Raw genomic sequence first — 21,457 nt, 5'->3', positions numbered from 1 at the left:
GAGAAAAGAAATGGTAAGTAAATAGTAATATAGTCTCAGGATTAAAAAGAAAGCCAGGGGTTAATGTACTTCACCATAAGCAATAAGGGTCCTTGAGGAAATAATTAAACTAATATCCTTCTATCCCACCCATCCCAAATATAAAGACCAGAAGGAAAGTGTGTGTGATGCTTCAGCCCCTCAGTATTGATTTGAGCAGTGGCTTTGAAATTTATTTTCCTGCAAACAAAGGTAAGGAAAACATCTTACATTCTAACCCAATACTCGTATAGTATATATCTGAAACAAAATTATCGTGAGACATATTTACTCTTTTATTAAGCATCAGTCTCTGCTCTATTATATTCTATTTAAGAAACAGTACTGGTCACAAGTTTCTAAATTGATTTCATTACCCACATATAGAAAAACATTACTTATGTGCAAATTTTCATTTGCACATAAGTTAGTGTAATATTAATCAAGTAATTAACGTTGATTTTATGTAAGAAAATGTGCCCCTACAAAACTGAAAGCAAATTGGGACTTCCCTGGCAGTCCAGTGGTTAAGACTCCTCGCTTCCACTGCAGGGAGTATGGGTTGGATCCCTGCTCTGGGAACTAAGATCCTGCATGCCACACGGCCAAAAAAAAAAAAAAAAAGTCAAAATTGAAAGCAAATTTACCACATACCTTTCATGCTGCCAAGCCTTTGTACATACTTGCTCCCCATTGCTTGTCTTTCTTGAGATGCTAGTCATGGTCTTCTTTAAGATCGAACTTCACCATTAAGGCTCCCCATCCCCGCACTTAGAATAAACAGTTTCTTTCTTAGCTCTCCCTCAACTCATTGCTGATATCTCTACCACAGAACTTATCTGACCAGTGCTTAGTGATTTACATGACTTAAGAGCTTCCTTAAATGAAGGTTCTACAATGTGTAGAATTGTGTAAAATGTGTTCCTAATTTCATCCCTCCAGACTAGTGCAATGATTGATGGGACCCAAAAAATATCAAAATAAACTTTAACCAAGCCACTAAAGATCCAGGAAATTTAAAGGTTTACTGTGGTAAATACTGTGCTTTTGTAAAGCAAATCTCTCCCTGATAATGACTTTTAAAGTATAGATTCCTCTATAACATCTGAACTTACAAAGCATCAAATACCTACTTATAAGCCAATTAAATCTTATTTAAGGGACTTCCCTGGTGGTGCAATGGTTAAGAATCTGCCTGCCAATGCAGGGGACACATGTTGGAGCCCTGGTCCGGGAAGATCCCACATGCCGTGGAGCAACTAAGCCCGAGAGCCACAACTACTGAAGCCCATGCGCCTAGAGCCCATGTTCTGCAACAAGAGAAGCCACCGCAATGAGAAGCCCACACACTGCAACGAAGAGTAGCCCCTGCTCGTCGCAACTAGAGAAAGCCCATGCGCAGCAACGAAGACCCAACCCAGCCAAAAATAAATAAATAAATTTGTATTAAAAAAAATCTTATTTAAAATCTTTATAATTGTATAGGGGTCTTTCTTACACAAGGGAACTTGAACTTTTGGTCTCACACTGAGGTACCCAATCAAGTTCTCAATAACTGCTCAGGTGTGCAAGGAATACATTTTCCTCATCTTCTGTTCCCCACATAGCTTGTGTCTTCATTCATTCAGCCAAACATTTGAGAATGTACTATACTGGGCACTGGGATGCAATGATAATAAACACAATCCCAGTGCTCGAGGAGCACATGATCTAATATGGAGGAGAAGGGCTAACAAGAAAACAAGTGTGACAATATAATATAATAAATGCCACCACAGATGTGTGGAGTGTTGAGGAAGCAGGTTAAGAAAGACGCCTAAATTAATATTTGAGGGTAAAAAAAGTCTTCCCAGAGAAGATAACATTTAAGCAGAGATCCAAAGGCTAAGAAAGAGTTGATTAGGGAGAAGGGGACAAGAAGAGTATTCTAGGCAGAAGGACCAGCAGGGGCAAAGGACTAAGGCTCAGAGAATATGGCTCATTCGATGAAATGGAAGTTCAGTAGAGTTGAAGCAGTTTGACCAGAGTTAGAAGAATGGCAAGAGGACTTCCATGGTGGCGCAGTGGTTGAGAGTCTGCCTACCGATGCAGGGGACACGGGTTCGTGCCCCGGTCCGGGAGGATCCCACATGCCGCGGAGCGGCTGGGCCCGTGAGCCATGGCTGCTGAGCCTGTGCGTCCGGAGCCTGTGCTCCGCAACGGGAGAGGCCAGAACAGTGAGAGGCCCGCGTACCGCAAAAAAAAAAAAAAAAAAAAAAAGTGGCAAGAAATGAGGCCAGTTTGGGTGGGACCTTAATTAAGAGTCAGGCTAAGAACTAAGGTTGACTTCTCCTCCGTGGGTTTCTATTCTGGCAGCTGGCTAGAAAGAAAGATTATGACAAGTGAAGGTGTGGAAATCAGAGGGTATGTGAAAATTAAGTGACAGCTCTTTTTGGCTATAAATTCCTCTTCCTGTATCATTAGTTTGCCCCACAATGCCATCTTGGGATGGCATCTGAGAAGGTAAAATTTCAAAAGAGCTGTCCCAGGATTTCCCTGGTGGTCCAGCGGTTAGGACTCTGCCCTTTCACTGCAGTGGCCCGGTTCAATCCCTGGTGGGAGAACTAAGATCCTGCAAGCCCTGCGATGTGGCCAAAAAAAAAAAAAAAAAAATTAGGTCAATGACCTTCAGAAGTAAACAGTAAGGGAGATACTAGGGCCCCATTGCTATGCAGCACAATAATGATGATACATGTAAATTAATATCAAATTAAATTTGTTCTAAGTTTCGTTTTATTTTAACACTAATTTCCATTCACTGAAGTCTGAGCAAACGTGTACAGAAGTCAGTGCTGCTAATTTGGTGATACACATTATTTTTAAAAATCAAAAGGAATATTACTCCCAACATTTATCTTCCTGTGCCAAACTGAAGGGGATAAAACACCTACTAGAAGCTGAAAAGAAGAGAGACAAAACATGTTGTCTACTTGAGTTTATTCTGTTCTTTAAAAAAAAAAAAAAAAAAAGAGGTTAGGGATGGAGGGGGAAATAACCCATAAACACTGTGAACAGGAACCAAGACTCCAAGACTTGGGCATACTCCCCCTACCCTCAACCTCAGTTCTCCAAGAGACTCCCACCCACCCAATTTTCTTTTAAACAAGACACCCAAATCAGCAGCAAAGGTACCTGGGATAGTCACTGAGATTTTGAACACTGGGAATGGGAGGGAGAAAAGTCCAAAAAAATAGGAGTTGGGAAAAAAAGGGAAGGAATGAGGGAGAGGCTAGGCTCTGGAGGACGGAATTGGGCCATGAGAGGCAGAAGTGAGCCAGTACGGGGGTACCCCTCCTGACTGCTGCTGCCCACATTCCCCAGGACCCCAGAGAGCCCCATGGTTTGTTCTGCAGTCCATCCTCTATTCCCCAAAGGCCTCACAGGCCCAGCTCCAAGTCCTCTAGCTCCTCCTCCAACGCCCTCCTCCTCGCTAGCTTCTCCAGCTGCTCCTTGCTGGGCTGGCTGATTTCCCCAGCCTGGATCCGCTGCTGCAGCTCTTCCACCTGCCGAAGCTTCTTCTTTAGGTTCTTTATCTTCTTGGCCTTCTCAGCGGTGGCAGCTGAGTCAGGCTGGTCGGAGGCAGCCGCAGGCGCTGCCCGGGAGGCCTGTGGGGCACTGGGGACCTGGGCTGTCTCTCCCAGGGACACCTTCTCGAGAGTCCGGCTCAAGGCCTCCGCCTCCCCTTTCTCTTGCTGCTGCCGCCTCTTCTCCTTCCGCTTCAGGTTGCGTTTGGCTGTCTTGGAGAGGGTTGGTTCACCACCTTCCGGCCTGGATGGGGTGACCGGAGCAGTGGCCTCCGGGCTCAGGCCAGGGGGCAGTTCTGGTTTACTCTTGAAAAACTTCACATACTTGTTCTCATACCTGCGGAGAACAGTGTCAAAGAATCACTGACTTTTCGAGCCCTTTTCCTAACCTTGTAATTTACTTCACCCTTTTCACTTTCCTGCTTCCTTCCTCTGCCTCTGGTCCCTTCCCAACTTTCCTCTGCTCTGCAGGTTGTAGGATCCCTAGGTCCTCAAGCTCTGGATCTCTGAATGCTATTTACAGGTTCTGCTGAACAGAGGCCATAGCAACAGGACTTGTCAGTCACTTGGTTACTCATCCCTCACTCATCCCTGAATCCCAGCCCCCTCCTTCCCTTTCCTAGGATCCTGGGATCAGGAAATTCTTCCCTGATCTCATAGGCACACATGTTCTTTCTTGCTGTAGGGACCCCATTAAATACTCCCTCCTCACGCCTAACCACGCACACTGGGACCTCCTCCTGGGGCACATAGCCTTCTTTCACCCTCCGCTGCTTTCGCCAGGTCCCGTCAGGTCGCTGTGTTGAGGCGATGTACTTGCCTGAAATGGGAGAATTAAATTGGAGAGTTACTCTTTCTAATTTTCAAATAGCCCCCAAGGTCAAAGAATGCATGAATGCACACAGCATCCCCCAGCACTTTCCACTAAATGCATCCATTAAGGCATTCTTTTCTCATATCAACCTTTAATCCCACTCTCATTATTTACTGAGTGCCTATACACTGTATAAAACACCATCCCTGCCTCAGGGAGTTTCTACTTTTATAATCTAGTTGGGAAGACAGGGCAGGCATAGAGGAAGTTAAAAAAAAACAAAACAGCATGAGGACATCAAAGGACAGTACATGAATAAGAGGCTAAAAAGGGCAAAAACAAGAATCATAGGAAGGAGAAATGACCAGGGATGTAGAAAAGGGGAAGTTTTATTAAGGTGGATGGTGAAAAATAGGTCAACTTTCAGGAATCCATACTGTAGATATAAAAGCACCAGTACACAAGGCTATATGTAAAGATGTTTGCATTATAATAATGTTGCTGCATTATTTAAATTAGCAAAAAGCTGAAAGCAACTTGAATGACCATCAACAGATGAATGACTAAATAGATGTGGGTCATCCACATGCTGGAACACCGTGCCGTTATGAAAAAGAATGTTAGATACAGATGTACTGACCTTGAATGGTATTCATGATATACTAAGTGAAAAAGCAAGTTGCAGAATAATGCGTTAAGATCCTCAAACTTTTTTATTTCAGAATCCCCCGTACGCTCTTATTTTGTAATATTATGCATTTCACTGTGCAATCTTTTTTTTAAAAATCACATCCATTAATCTCATCAGAAAACCCTTTACTGAAAAGCTTTCATGCTCCCAGTGGCAGTTACAAGTTTTCCAAAATTCTAATTTCCACTTGAAGGCTTGAATCTTATCCCTGGCAACAAACACTGAGAGTTGTTTTCCTTGAAATGACAGGCTCACGTCTTTCATTTTTCAGGAAAATACCTATCAGGTACTCAGGTCTGAATTACTATAGTTTGTCAGTGGTTCTTTCAAGGAAAAATAAGAGTTCCATGAAAAGGAAGCTTGTTTAGCTTACAACTCCAACAACTGCACCAGTGCTTTTCCTTGAGACACCACTTCAGTGCGCAGCAGTGTTTCATGCTTACTTCCCATTTAATTCAGAGAACTCTAAAAAGATGTGTAATTTTCAGTTATAAGATGAATGAGTTCTGGGGGTATAAGGTACAGCATGGTGACTATCGTCAGCAAAACTTAACTGTATACTTGGAAGTTGCTATGAGAGTAGAGTTTCAGTGTTCTCACCATAAATCAATGAAATGGTAATTATGTGAGGTAAAGGATGTGTTAACTAACCTTATCGTGGTAAACCTTTCGCAATATATATGTGTATCAAATCATCACCTTGTACACCTATAACATTGTACACAATGTTAAATGTCAGTCATATCTCAATAAACCTGGAAAAATAAATAGATAAAAAGATGTGTATTAAAGAGCCAGGGTTTAATAAAATTAATAACCTTTATTGCATCATCAAGGATACTCTTAAGTGAAACTGGCATTATTTACTGCAAGCATGCGGCAGTGAAGAACACAATGACCAGTACGGTTTGGTGCCACCACCTTGATTAGTGCTAAGAGGCCAGCAGTTTTACCCACCATTGCTTTTGTACCCTCAGTGCAAATGTCTACTCAGTAAAAGGGCAAATAACATCTCAGTATATTATCAAAATAGTTATGCTTGCAAACCTCCTGATAGGGTCTTAGGGAATCCCCAAGGGTCCTGGACAACATTTTGAGAACCGCTGGTGTAGAGGGTTCTCCCATTCTTTTTGGGGCAAGGAGCAGCAGTTAGAGGTCCAGACAGTTTGTGTATAGGGGCAAAGAGAAAGGTGTGGAAGGACACATACCAAGATACCAAGACTTTAATGCTGGTTACTTTAAGAGGGATAACCTGGAAGAAGAGGTGGTAGAAACCATTAACCTTTAATAACATTCTTAAAAAAAACACACATATATATTTATATCTTGTGTTACTCTTGTTTTTCTTTATTTTAGTATAACTTTTTTTAGTATAACTTGTTTTTTAAAAAAGGAAAAAGACGAAAATAAAAAAGATTAACAAAATAAAAAGTCCAGTCCAGAGCCTCCCACGGGGATTATACATTGTTACATGAATTGGGTTTTTGTTCAAAAGGCAAATATCATTAATAAATTAAAACTAAAACAAAAAATGTTAAAGAAAATGGGTAAGATTTGACAGGTAGAGGGGATGGGAGAAAGAACAAACATGTGCCAAGAAAGGCTTGGATGTGGGGATGGCCTGAGTATGTAAAGAACAGAAAACAGAGGAGTCCAGGAGAACCAGACAGTTCATGATGGGGAATAACATGAAGCTAGGTTGAAAATTAAAAATGGGGCCAGAACTTAGAAAGCCTTAAAAACAAGGTCAAGGAATTTGGAATTTATCTGGTGAATAAAAGAGGGCCACTGGGGGCTTCCCTGGTGGCGCAGTGGTTGAGAGTCCGCCTGCTGATGCAGGGGGCACGGGTTCGTGCCCCGGTCCGGGAAGATCCCACATGCCGTGGAGCGGCTGGGCCCGTGAGCCATGGCTGCTGAGCCTGCACGTCCGGAGCCTGTGCTCCGCAGCGGGAGAGGCCACAACAGTGAGAGGCCCGCGTATCACAAAAAAAAAAAAAAGAGGGCCACTGAGAATATTGTTCGCCGAGCTGCAACAGTTTAGAGACAAGAGTAAAAATTCAAGAATGAAAATACAGGGACTTCCCTGGTGGCCCAGTGGTTAAAAATCCACCTGCCAATGCAGGGGACACGGGTTCGAGCCCTGGTCCAGGAAGATCCCACATGCCACGGAGCAACTAAGCCCGTACACCACAACTACTGAAGCCCGTCCACCTAGGGCCCGTGCTCTGCAACAAGAGAAGCCACCCCAATGTGAAGCCCGTGTGCTGCAATGAAGAGTAGCCCCAGCTCACTGCAACTAGAGAAAGCCTGTGCACGGCAACCAAGACCCAATGCAGCCAAAAAGAAATAAATAAAATAAGTAAATTAAAAAAAAAATCATCTTTCAAAAAAACGACTGCAATAATCCTGGCATGAGAGACAGACTGACTGAGAATGGAAAGGAAGAGAATGATACTAGCCACGTTACCAAAGGATCAAACTCACTTGGTAATTCACTGACTGGGGGAAGCGTAAAGAGGTTAAAGCCAAAGACGCTTCAACACACTTCGTTTTAGCAATGCCAATCTTGAAAATTTAGCATAAGGAAATAATTCCAACAGGAAAAAACGAAAACAGAAAAAAGAAGAAAGGGACAGTAATCATGTGAAAACTATGGCATTATTTATAAATAGCTAAAAATTAAAAACAAACTTCACATCCAGTTATACAGGAGTGGTTTATAATATAGCCATTAAAAATAATGACAAAAAAATTTTAATCATTAATGTGATATAATGGAATATAAAACATAAAGTTATATATGCTATGATTATTAAATGTTATGCATATTCATAAGTTTAGAAAAGAATGTGCAATACGAAAAGTTATGTTGATGATTGGCTTATAAATAACTTTTCCTTTTAAAAATTCCAATTAATGTTGTTGCTATATTGTAGGTTTTAAAAAATCTCATTTTGGGTTTCAAATCCAAGCGGCTTTGGAGAACGAGTACAACAAAGGAGAGTGAAATTACTTTTGACCAGGTAAAGTAAAAATTTTATGGAGGACAAAGCATCTTTGTGATCTTTGGAAGATGAGCAGGATTTAAACAGGTGGATGTAGGGGTGTGGTTATGAGGAAAGAGGAGAAAGGGAAGTATTTCAGGCTTATAGGGCAACATAAACAAAGGGACAAATCAGACTAGTCATTTCCCTACTTAAAACTCTTCCTGGATTCCTGTTGCCCTCAGGGTATTTACATGGAAGATGGAACCACACACAAAGGCCTTCTTGACCCAGCTCTTGCTAGTCTCCAGCCTCTTCACACCCAGTCATTCACACTCTCTGCTCCAGCCACTGAAATAGTCACAAATCTCACCTGACCATGTCTTTATTCTCTACGCCTTTTTGCTTTTACTTCCTTTGGCTTGGAATAGACTTTTCTTGATTCTTATCTTAGTTAACGCCTACTGGTCTTTAAAGGTCGAGTTCAAGTATAAACTCCTCAGTGAAGTCTTTCCTGACCTCCCCACCCCAAACCAGTTTAGAAGTTGCCCTTTGTGCACCCACAGCACCTGTTGTGGCCTTTTATCATAATCTAATGTTTAAAATAATTGTTTGCTTGCTTAAGAGCAGAATCTTTGCCTTTGATCTTTGAAGCAAAGGGCCTGGTCCATGAAAGACTGTAATTAATTCAAATTAATGAATAAATAAAGTTAAGCATCATATTAGGGAATAGCAAGAATCCAGTATATTTTGGCAAAAAGCATATGTAATGGAAAAAGAGACTAGAGGTAAATTAGTCAGAATATGAAAGGTATCCAATCTCCTCTTGAGTTTGGACTCAAGCTTCAGAAGGTGGGAGAACACTGAAGGCCATTAAGAGAGTGCAGATGATCTGCTCAAAGCATTGCTTTAAGAAGATTAACCTGAAAAATGTGTAACATAAACTAAAGGTAGAAAAAAATGAAAGCAATAGTTGCAATGTGAGAAGACTTGATTTAAATGGTCTCTATAAGTGTTGAAAAGAAAATGAAAGAGAAATTCATTATGAAGAATAGGTAGTCAGGATCTGAAGACTGCCAAGATTTGAATGAGAGAGAGGAAATCATTGTGCTACAGTGGATTTAATCTGGTGCTTTTCACATGTTTTCTCTTATTTTTCACAACATCCCTGTGGGCATGCAGGGCATATAGTAATAACATTATTCACACATGGATTTTAAATGTTTATTGAGTACTTGCTGCTGTGGCAGGCAATGTAACAGAAGCTAGGGATACAACAATGAATGAATAAAGCAAGCAAGGGTCTTGCCTTCTTGGAGCATGCATTCTAATTAAAAAGAAAGGTAGGGCTTCCTTGGTGGCGCGGTGGTTAAGAATCTGCCTGCCAATGCAGGGGACAAGGGTTCGAGCCCTGGTCCGGGAAGATCCCACATGCCACGGAGCAACTAAGCCCTTGTGCCACAACTACTGAGCCTGCGCTCTAGAGCCTGTGAGCCACAACTATGGAGCCTGCGAGCCACAACTACTGAGGCCCATGTGCCACAACTACTGAAGCCTGTGTGCCTAGAGCCTGTGCTCTGTAACAAGAGAAGCCACTGCAATGAGAAGCCTGTGCACCACAATGAAGAGTAGCCTCTGCTCGCCACAACTAGAGAAAGCCCATGAGCAGCAAGGAAGACCCAATGCAGCCAAAAATAAATAAATTTATTTAAAAAAAAAAAGAGTCCATAGGAGAAAACAACTTTGTGAAAGTAACTAATTCATTTCTAGACAGGCAGTGTTTTTACATGGAATTAAGGAGAAAGGGACAATGCTAGAAACATACATTTAAGTACACTGCAGAGATTATAGTTGAAGGCTTAAGACTAGTAAAGATGGCAAAGGCGTGGATGGACCTAGATCCTCTCATACAGAGTGAAGTAAGTCAGAAAGAGAAAAACAAGTATCGTATATTAACGCACACATGTGGAATCTAGAAAAATGGTATAGATGATCTTATCTGTAAAGCAGAAATAGAGACAGAGACGTAGAGAACAAATGTATGGAAAACAAGGGAGAAAGGGTGGGGAGGGTGGGATGAACTGGGAGATTGGGATTGACATATATACAATACTATGTATAAAACAGATAACTAATGAGAACCTACTGTATAGCACAGGGAACTCTACTAGGTGCTCTGTGGTGACCTAAATGGGAAGGAAATCCAAAAAAGAGGGGATATATGTATACATATGGCTGATTAACTTTGCTGTACAGCAGAAACTGACACAGCAGTGTAAAGCAACTACACTCCAATAAAAAATTAAATAAATAAAACACAGCAAAAAAAAAGAAAAAGACTAGTAAAGATGGGAGTGTGAGAAAAGATAGGGCAGAAGCTTCTTGAATGGCCATCCTAACTGGAAGCCCTCAGAGATACAAATAGCCCATTATCACAAAGGAATACCTATTTTATGTTATCTTGGTTTCCGTCTCTGGCCTTGATGGTATCCAAAAGTAAAGTTAAAAAGAAGGGAGAAATAAACTCTAGAAATAAAAAACATGGGCAGAATACCGTGATTTTCAGTAGCATCTTTGAGAGAACCAGAAACTAGAGGTTAGAGACTGCTACTGTAAGAACTTTGTAAGCTTTGTTATTTCCCCACATCTGCTATTTTGTAATCCTCAGTCTATTTCCTTAAACTGAAAAGGGCTTTGTTTTCAGGGGTGGCAGGAAGACAGTGAAGAGACAACACAGCAAGGCTTGAAAGAACTCCAAGGGGTTAGGTGGAAGTGACTGTTAAAGGTGTGCTGAATCCCTGGGGCCTGTTTCAAAGTTAAGAAAGGAGATCTGGGTCACAGATCTGAGCCTGAGGATGACCTCAGGGCCAACAATTATAAGACTTAGACGTGGTTTCTTGTTTTTCTTTTCTTTTATTAGTCATCCAGACATGGTTTCTAACATAGAGAAAATATTAAAGAGAAGATCCAATCTGGAGGAATGACCCTGGAAAAACGGTCATGATTATTTTCCTCAAAGAAGAAAAGGTGTCAGCAACACTAGGAAATAATCCTTAGAAAAGAAGGACCAGGACAGTACTATTTCATGGAGACCAAAAGAGTTTGAAGTAACGGCAGGTGATTAACAGTATTAAATATTACAGAGAGATTAAGGAAAAGCAGAACTGAGTAGGAAAAGGTTATTCATTTTGGAAATTTGGAAATCCTTAATTATGTTCAAGAATACAGCCTCAGACAAGTAGAGTGGTCAGAAGCCAGACTATAATTAAGTGCAATGGACGTTTATTGAAAGCCTCCTATGAGAAAAATACTATATGAAGTGCCACAGGGATTATCAAGATCAGTAAATGGCCCCTACTTTCAAGAAATTTACAGTTTAAGTAAGGAAGAAGGTGGGCAAGTTAGGCAAACAAAGAATAAGACAAAAGTATAAATGTCTTAAGTATCCCTAAGAGACACTGACACATAACTAATAGGAGATTTCAAGAGAATAAATAACCACACCCCATTTGATGGGGGAAGGTGACAGGAAATTAGGAAAATCTCAGGGACTTGACCTCCAAGAGTAGGAAGCAGTAGTAATAATAACAACAGTAAATCAGTGGCTGATATTTTTGCAGGCAGAGAAAGGAAGGGAAAGGGCATTCTAAGAGGAATAACAACAAGCAAAATGATGGCAGTGTAAAACTCACAGTATGTTAAGAACAATTAGGAAAGAATGTTTATTAATAAGTGGGTGCTTTACACCAGGAACTTTACATATACTACCTGACTGAATCTAGACAATAGGTAGATTATTATGATCTACAGCTGAGCAAACAGTCTTCAAGAGGTTGAAGATATGTCCAAGATCACAAAGGCAGCATGTAGCTGCAGTCTGAACTCAGTCCTGACGCCAAAGCTTACATACCAGAACACATTCCACCCGTTTTATACTATACTGCCCAGTTTCACTAGAGGGTTTAGGCAGAGATACAGTATGTGATGATACTGAATTGAAAAGTGGTTTGTGCTCATATTAGAGTATCTTGAATGTAAAAGTGAATGGTCCATATGTAAATTTGATAGTCAGTTCCAAAAAGATTACAGCAGCTACCCTTGAGTGCTTGCTTCATACCAAGGACAATACTCAGTGTTTCTGTATATATATATATATATATATATATATATATATATATATATAATTTTTCTTTTTTAAGATATTTTGACATGGATCATTTTTAAAGTCTTTGTTGAATTTGTTACAATATTGCTTCTGTTTTATGTTTTGGTTTTTTGGCTGCGAGGCATGTAGGATCTTAGCTCCCTGACCAGGGATTGAACCCGTATCCCCTGCATTGGAAGACGAAGTCTTAACCACTGGACTGCCAGGGAAGTCCCTGTTTATATATATTATCTCATTTTCACAACTCCATGAAGGATTATTCATTTCACAGATGATGAGAAATTTAATAATTTGCCCAAAGTTACAATGTCAGTAAACTGCAGTAGAATTCAAATCTAGGCTGTGGGTTCCAAAGGCTGTGCTTTTTACACCACTATTGTGTATTGTGTTATAAGTGAAGAATACCAGAAAGTTCAACCTCACTAGTAATCAAAGGAAATACAAATTAAAACAATAAAATATCATTTTGACCTATCAAAGCAGTAGAATTTTTAAAGATCAGAATACCAGTGTAGTCCAAGAAGTGATGAAACCAGTATATTCATATATTGCCAATGGAAAAACCCTTCAGAAAGCAATCTGGGGACTTCCCTGGTGGCGCAGTGGTTGAGAGTCCACCTGCCGATGCAAGGGACATGGGTTCGTGCCCTGGTCCTGGAAGATCCCACATGCCGCAGAGCAGCTGGGCCCGTGAGCCATGGCCGCTGAGCCTGCGCGTCTGGAGCCTGTGCTCCGCAACGGGAGAGGCCACAACAGTGAGAGGCAAAAAAAAAAAAAAAAAAAAAGAAAGCAATCTGGCTAACTAAGAGAGAGAGTATAACATAGTTCTATCATACAGCAGCATTTCCTAAATATTGTTATGTAATAAAACACTATTTCTGTAAGACATTGTAACAATACTTCTGTAAGGTTACCCAAAAAAAATTGTTAAATAAGTTTGAGAAATTCTGGGTTAAACAGGAAAAAAATTTTTTTGTTCTTATCAGCAAGACTTAAATGAGTTATGTTCTCGTTCATGGGAATATTCCAATGGAAATGTGGTTTACAGTGTTTCCCAAATTTATTTGACCACAGGAAGCTTATTTTTATTTTAGTTTTTTATTTTACAGCACATCTCACAGGACTACTAAGTGTTCTGAGAATCATACTTGGGGAAGTACAGCCATTCGGTATGATCCAAATTATGTTAAATAGATATGCTATATATGTGCAGAGAAAGAAAAACTAAAAGGAAATGCAACTGTAGTTATCTTTGGGCCCTGGAATTACCAAATATGCATGGGACTTATATTTTATACTAGTTATGAAAATATTTTCCAAGTTTTCTACAATCAATATAAATTAATTTTATAATTACTTAAAAATAAATAAAAGTTTGTACCCTCCAATCCAGTAATTCGACTTCTGAGAAACCTGTCCTAACAAAATAACCCTAGGGCTTCCCTGGTGGTGCAGCAGTTGAGAGTACGCCTGACAATGCAGGGGACACGGGTTCGAGCCCTGGTCCGGGAAGATCCCATATGCCGTGGAGCAACTAAGCCCATGAGCCACAACTACTGAGCCTGCGCTCCAGAGCCCGCGAGCCACAACTACTGAGCCCACGTGCTGCAACTACTGAAGCCTGCATGCCTGAAGCCTGTGCTCTGCAACAACAGAAGCCACTACAGTGAGAGGCTCGCGCACCGCAACAAAGAGTAGCCCCCACTCGCTGCAACTAGGGAAAGCCCGCGCACAGCAACTCAATGCAGCCAAAAAAAAAAAAAAGAACCCTAAATGCAGACAAAAATTTATGCACAAAAATATTCATAGAGAAAAAAATATATATATTCATAGAGTTCTTATAACAAAAATTCTGGAAACAATCTAGAAGTCCAATAACAGAAGAAAGGTAAAAGAGGGTGTATGCCCAAATAATAAAACACTCTGCCAGTATTTTAAAAGATGTTTTCAAAGGGTTTTTAATAGCAAGGAAAAATATTTATGTCGTTAGGTTAAATGAAAAGGCAACGGGCTTCCCTGGTGGTGCTGTGGTTAAGAATCCACCTGCCAATGCAGGGGACATGGGTTCGAGCCCTGGTCCGGGAAGATCCCATATGCCGTGGAGCAACTAAGCCTGTGTGCCACAACTGCTGAGCCTGCGCTGTAGAGCCCGTGCTCCACAAGAGAAACCACCGCAATGAGAGGCCCATGCACCGCAAGGAAGAGTAGCCCCCGCTCGCCGCAACTAGAGAAAAGCCCGCGCGCAGCAACCAAGACCCAACGCAGCCAAAAGTAAATAAACAAAAAAATTTTTTTTTAATAATAAATAAATAAATGAAAAGGCAACACATAAAAATGTAAATACCGTCTGGTTAAAAACTGTTTTAAAAATGCACAGAAAAATAGAGATCAGAAGGGTATATGCCAAATTTAACAGTGGACAAATTATATTGAACAAAAATTAAATAATTAAATTTGTACTTAAGGAGCAGTAATCTGGTGACAGTGTGTCAAATGAACTGAAACAGACAGAGAGACAGAGGTAGGACAACTGTTTAGGAGGTCACAGTAATATTTGCAGGATAAAGGAAACTAGAATTTTATCAGGCACTTAGATTGACCCAAGTACTCTGCTTGATACTTTACACATGTAATCTATTCTAATCCATAATCTTTATAACAGTAATAATTACAGAACCATTTCTTGGGTACTTTCTATGCGCTAGACACGTACATTATTTCATTTAAATTTTAATTCTCACAATAATCCTATGTCGTAGGTGTTATTATTCCTATTTCATTGATGAGAAAACTAAAGCTTGGATTCCCTAGGCTTAAAATTCCCAGGCCATGTAGCTAACAAGCACTGAAGATGGGATAAGGGTAACAACAGCAGAAACAGAAAAAGATACTTTGACAACTGGAGGGTGGGGGGTAGAAGAGGGAGTAAAAGACAATGCAAAAACAACACCCCAGTTCATTTTGTTAATAAAAACAAAAACACCTAGTGCTCTGATCTTGGTTTCCCACACCATTCTTAAGTAAAAGGAACAAGGGCTCCTTAGAGAAATAGCTGATTCTAGGACTGGGCCAGGAAATATGCAAGATGAGCCTGGAGCAGCTTCTAGTGCCAGAAAGTAAGAAAGAGCTAAACAAAACAAGACAAACAAAAAAAAACCCTACACTGATGGGGATATGTCAAAGGGACACAGGGCCAACTAAAAGAGCTCCCAATGTTCAAAGCTGAAACATTTGAGCAATAAAATAAATAAAATAACCCGAAGTTCATATTGATACACATAAATGATTGAATAAATAAATGGCAGAGAAGAGACAAATCTGTGCAAAAGGATTTCAAATGATGTGTATAAATACTCCATCCTTAAGGAAGGTAGCATAACTCCCCACTCTTTAAGTGTGGGCTGTGAAGAGTGACTTTCTTAAGAGTACAAAATGGAAAGGAGAAGGGGAAAAAAGTAACTTCACAGTGGAGAAACTTTACAAACACTATCTCAGTCAGGAGATCATGGTAAATATCAAGAGTAAAAAAATCTTTGTGATACTATGTATCCTCAATACGATATGAAAACATCACTTTACTTCTATAGTCCTCCCCTAAAAAACACATAACCCCAGTCTAATCATGAGACAAACATCAAATTCCAATAGAGGGGCATGCTACAAAAATAACTGACCAATACTCCTCAAAACTGTTAAAGTCATCAAAAACAAGGAAAGTCTGAGAAACTGTCAGAGCCAATAGGTGTTTAAGGAGACATGAGAACTAAACGTAATATGGGATCCTGGAACAGAAAAAAAATTAGATAAGAACTAAGGAAATCTGAATAATGTATGGACCTTAGTTAATAACAATGTATGAATATCGGTTCATTAATTGCAATAACGATACCATACTAATGTAAGATGTTAATAACAGGAAACTGAGTTTAAGGTATATGGGAACTGTCTGTATCATTTTCTCAATTTTTCTATAAATCTAAAACTGTTCTAAAAAGTAAAGTCTATTTAAAATAAAGAAAGAGAGAAATGATGCAATAAGTTGATCTTGGGTTGGCTAGAACAATGGTGCCTGTAACAAATAAGGAAGGAGGGCTTCCCTGGTGGCCTGCGCGTCCGGAGCCTGTGCTCCGCAACGGGAGACACCACAACAGTGAGAGGCCCACGTACCAAAAAAAAAAAAAAGAAAGAAAGAAAGAAAGAAAGAAGGAAGGAAAAACTGATATTGATTATGGTCAGACTGGATTTAAGGTGTGACAGTATATCCAAGAATGAAAGCTACTCACCAAACAATTAGGACTGACAACTCAGGAGAGAGGCTAGTGCTAGAAAGAAACCATTTTGAAGAGTTAAGGAACAGGGACTTCCCGGCAGTCCAGTGCTTAGGATTCGGTGCTTTCACTGCTGTGGCCCAAGTTCAATCCCTGGTCAGGGAACTAAGATCCTGAAAGCCGCAAGGCCAAAAAAAAGAAGTTAAGGAACAAGTAAGCAGTGAGGAAATGGAAATAGTATGTGTGGACCTGATATTCAAGAAATCAGGCTATGAAGAGGAAAGAAACAGAAATAACAGACCTTGATTTCTCAATGAAACAGAAAATGAGGCCACCTGTCATAAGAAGGGGAATTAAAAGGGAAAGTCACCGAGAGCTGAGAAAGGTTGGGGAAATAGCCATGGTAGAATGTAAGCAAACCAACAAAGAAGAATTGGAGAGAAGCTGTGATCTTGGCAGAAGTTAACATTAAGTTATATTATACTGAATGTGCTACTGTCTGTGCCTTTTCTTTAGCTATGTGCTGTGGCCTAGAAGCTGAAGCCAAGAAAACAGTTGATGGGTATGATTCAAGATAACAGAAGTGCTTGCTTAGTATTGAAGATCAAAATGAATGAGGAAAGCAATGAGGATAGTGACTGGTCACAGAGGTCTAGCAGGGTAGCATCAAAAGTAGTCATGAAGATACGTAGGCTCAATGAAATGGGAAAGGGAAAGGTCAAGGACCAGAGAACCTAAGGAGGGCAAAAAGCTGATTCTATGGGCATGTGGAAGTAAAAAAGGTGACTGGGTAAGGAAGCTAAAATAAGTGATGGGGAACACCTGAAGGGGGAAGCAGTGTCATAGGTGATGTCCTATGTAGTAGGATATGTAGTAGGTCCAGATTGTAGTGATTCTGATATGTGGCTGGTTTGAAAATTCAAAGGAAAGTTAATGGTCTCATGCTGAGGAACTATACAATAGGAGTATTCCAAAGATGCTGAAGACACTGAGAATGAGTGGAGACACTGAGAAATAGAATAAAAGAAAAGAAAAAAAAAAAGATATGCTACATCAGGGTCCTTGTGGGCAGTGAATGATGGCCCTGAGGTTTTAGAGAAAATGATATAATTGCATGGCAATACCTTCCATGAGAATTACAGTGACAGTGGTAGATCAATGATCTGGAAGTAGTAAGAGAAAGCAAAAAAGCAGTGTGATTCCTTCTCTTCCACACAGTCACAGAGAACAGAAGATACCTCTTGGTGGGAGGGTAGGGTGAGATGTGATATCTGGATGTCCATTAAATCAGTTTAAAGAAAACAGTAAAGAATAAAGAGAAGTGTACTGGACAACGAGTAATATTTTCAAAGCACACATTAAAAGAAGCAAACTGAAGAAGTACCTACTATGTAGAGAGCAAGAGAAGAGGTTGTACCACTTTGAAAGGTGAGGTTGCAGAGAAGTAGCAGAGACTTGGGTTGTCATTAGATACCACAGGAGAGGTGGGTTGAGATGTAAGTAACATGGAAAACAAGCAAAGCAAGAGGCATAAAAGGTACATTTTAAAACAGACCGCATGTACCAAAGCACACACACACTGTCACTTCTACAGAATACACATACACAATGAGGGCTACAAAAAACAGTAATACCTTGCCTTGCACAGCATTTTATAAATTGCTTTCACATATACTATCTTATTTGACTGTCACTGGGTAGATATGCACATTTTTCTGAAGGTGGGGAAATTAGGATGGGCTATAGCCAATATGAAAATCTTGATTTTCAGTTTTCAACACATAAACCTCACATACACAACAGATATTTCAGCATCTCCATCAGCCAGGTTGGAAAATCTTCTCTGATCAGAAGGCACAGTGGGTTCTGTAAACTTGTCACACGACTTGAGAGGCCACTAGACACCTTCTTGTTCACCTTCTACCACCTTAGATCCCTCAACTCCCATCACCATCGCCAGAGAAGGTACAGAAGGGTGGTGCCATCAAGGAGAAAACTCTAGCTGAAAGTTGTATTAGGGTCCTCTTCCCTTCACACCTCTGTACCTCAGTGACCCAACAATGAAAATAAGGGAGTGGAAAAAAGAACTATGTAGCAATGAGGAAGTCTCCAACAGATATAGCTTCGAGAAAAAGAATTTAAACGGGGCTGGGGTAGGACAGAAAGCAGGTACACTGAGAGATGGGGGAGGGGAAGAGGGGGAGAGCAGGAATTGGAGGGAACTGAGCGTGGAGGAGCCCCCAAGCCTAAAGAACCCAAAAGAGATATGGCAGCTCCAACTTCTGGACAAAAGCTAAGGGCCCGTGAGGGTCCAGGAGCAAGGTCCAGCATTGAAGGACCCCACGGTTTGGGTGACCGGAAGCGGAGACCCCCAAACACGAGACCAGAAGGGGGCGCAGGTGACACCCCGTAGGAGAGAATGAATGGGGAAGGCGGTCCGGAGGGCGGGGCAAAGGAGGGGCCCCGGGATGGGCGGGGCACAGACCCCTTTCCAAGTCCGAACCCCTACCCCGAGAGCCCGGGGAGAAGCGGCTCCACATCTCCCGCACTCACCGCCGGTCTCATCAGTTACATAGGGAGTCGCCATCTTGAAAACGCAAACCACTTCCGGCGTGAGCGGGCTGGGGTCCCGCCCCCCTACCCACCGGAAGTGGAGTTCTGATCGTAGCAAGCCACCATTTTAGTCTTAAAGGAAGAGTGCACCATTTCGTGGACAGCAGTGAAGGAGGAGGAAGGGAGTAGAAGCTGAAGACTCTAAAAAACAAGAGCCGTGGGCTCTTTTACTGCCACTGATAGCATTACTGAGCGCCTGCTGCGTATACAGCAGTTCTCTGGGCGCCGAGGGAAGTTCCGAGGCACAGCCCCTCTCCTCAAGGCACTCTTCGACTGTCTAGGACCTGCGGGAGAAAAGGGGGCAAGGCCCACCTGCACCCAGAAAGGGCGGGGGGCGGGGGGGCAGCTAATAAATGAGGAAAAGATATTCAGGCCCTGGCCTTCATCCAGGTCCCAGAGCAGCTTGGGGACATGGGACGGGACAGGCAAACTCCGGGAACGCACTGGGGCGCACCAATGTTGGGGGCGAACGCAAGACCCCAACTAACCCTCTCTTAGAAGGTGGGGAGGTCGAAATCGCGTGCCGATTGCCCTTGGCCGCTCAGCTCAACCCTCTGGACGGAGACCCGAGAGAGGGGAGTGCAAGGCCGAAGGCGCTGCCGGTCGGTCACCTGTCCCCGCAGCCTCAGGGTTGCCGGCGGCTTCTACGGCTGAGGAGGCGCGGCGGGCCGGGCTGGGCGGGCAGCCCGGGCCTGGCCCTGCCCCTGGGGCGGCCCCAGGGACTCGGGCGGCGAAGTGATGACGGCCCAAGTTTGCTCTGGCCTTCGACCCGGGAGCCTCCTCGGGCTTGGCCCCAGGGTCAGAGGGCAAGGCGAAGGCTTCTGGGCGGACCCAGTCAGTATTCTAATTAACCTCGTCCAAGTCTCTGGGCGCTGGGGATCGAAATCGGGGCAACACGCCAATGATCTGAGCCGTACAGTCAGTCCCTTTGCAGCCCTGCCCTGCCCCGTGCCTCCCTATTCTTTAGAGGAACCCAAACGTTCTCCCTCCCCCGCTCTTTTCAGCAGCTCTTGTTCCTTCTGGGCTAAGTCCTGCTAAACTCGTTTCCCTCACAGCTTGGGAGGGGCCGGCTGCAAGTTCCTCTCCTCAGGTGTCTGCCCTGCCCTCTTCCTGCGCACCCCCCCCCCACACACACATGTAGCTTTTTCCTCATCAACCCATTTACCTTCCTCCAAATCCCCCACTTTGGCTTAGGTTAATGTCCAACAGAACCAGTTAGTGACCACCTCCAACACTAGGCTGCATGTCCCACTTAAAAAACAAACAAACAAAAAACACAGAGGAATGGCTGACTAGGAACTTACTAAAGCTTTGAAATGAAGCTTCAGAAGTTTTATGGGGTCACAGCTTGGCTTCTCTTCCATACTCCACCTTCCTGAGTTCCACCAGAGGCCCAACTCAGAAGATCTCAAAAAGACTCATTTAAAAACTGATTTGCATTCAATACACTGTCATTGCAAATGTTCTAACACTGCCATCCTTCACCCCTGCTCTTCTTTCACCAATTGTGCTTCAGCCCTGCTGGTCTAGTATCCTGTCCATAGCCTTGTTACTAAAGGTAAGAGTGAGCTGAAGCATCTAAAAACTAGAGGGATGTGTTGGTACTGACTGTACTACCTAAGGAGTACTAGTGGGCTAATCAAAGGACCTTTCTGCAAGAAGCAATCCTAAAGTGGCCCCTGTTGACCACCTTACCCTAGGCCCCCCACTAGGCCTTCAGACATCCTGCCTCAGCTCTGGGGTTGACGGGAAGTGAAACTCAATTGTCTGCCTAGCAGACCTGCCTGGGACCCAGCCCTGAACCCCGGATGTGTCCCCCACCACCCTGAAGAGGAAGAGGGGAACGAAGAGGCTGGGGAGAACAAAGCTGTTGTTTTTTCCTTTCCCTTTGTTCATTGCGGTTTCTTTCTTTCTGATTTTTATGATGTGGTTGATTAAAGAAATGAGCACCTGGAACTGTAGGCATTAGACGCCTCCTCCTTAGATGTTTCTTGGCCTTTCTTCCTCCCACCCCCACCAATAACTGACTGGGATATGATGGAGCACATATCCGAAAGAAAACGCAAGCCTAGAGTATGACGGATTCCACCTTATTGCTTATTAGAGAGATCACCTCATGCCCCACTTTGAAGTCTCAAAAAATGTCTTAAAAGGAGCATCTTTAACTTCATGTAGGAACACAGCTGAGGATGACAGAGTGAAAAAACACAGATCGTACATAGGGTGGTAGCCCTGCAAGTGTTATTTGCAAGGAAAGCTGAGTGCCTTAAGGATTAGTATCATTCCAGGATTTCTAGATGAGGGGCTCAGGGGCAGAAAACTGATTGGAAGAGGAACTAGG

At 42.3% G+C, this 21,457-nt stretch overlaps 1 protein-coding gene across 1 annotated transcript; it reads right to left on the bottom strand.

Moving 5' to 3' along the window:
- Positions 1-3,004: 3,004 nt before the first annotated feature.
- PYM1 (PYM homolog 1, exon junction complex associated factor) lies at positions 3,005-19,262 on the bottom strand. Its single transcript, XM_060112902.1, has 3 exons — positions 19,057-19,262; positions 4,308-4,401; positions 3,005-3,918 (listed from the first exon to the last, which is right to left on the bottom strand). Exons 1-3 carry the CDS (start codon positions 19,088-19,090, stop codon positions 3,435-3,437), a joined length of 612 nt encoding a protein of 203 aa, XP_059968885.1. The 5' UTR covers positions 19,091-19,262; the 3' UTR covers positions 3,005-3,434.
- Positions 19,263-21,457: the final 2,195 nt, after the last annotated feature.

This window comes from Mesoplodon densirostris, chromosome 11 (genome assembly GCF_025265405.1).
Source record: "Mesoplodon densirostris isolate mMesDen1 chromosome 11, mMesDen1 primary haplotype, whole genome shotgun sequence".
NCBI classification, from domain to species: domain Eukaryota; kingdom Metazoa; phylum Chordata; class Mammalia; order Artiodactyla; family Ziphiidae; genus Mesoplodon; species Mesoplodon densirostris.
This window is presented reverse-complemented; position numbering and strand designations above follow the sequence as displayed.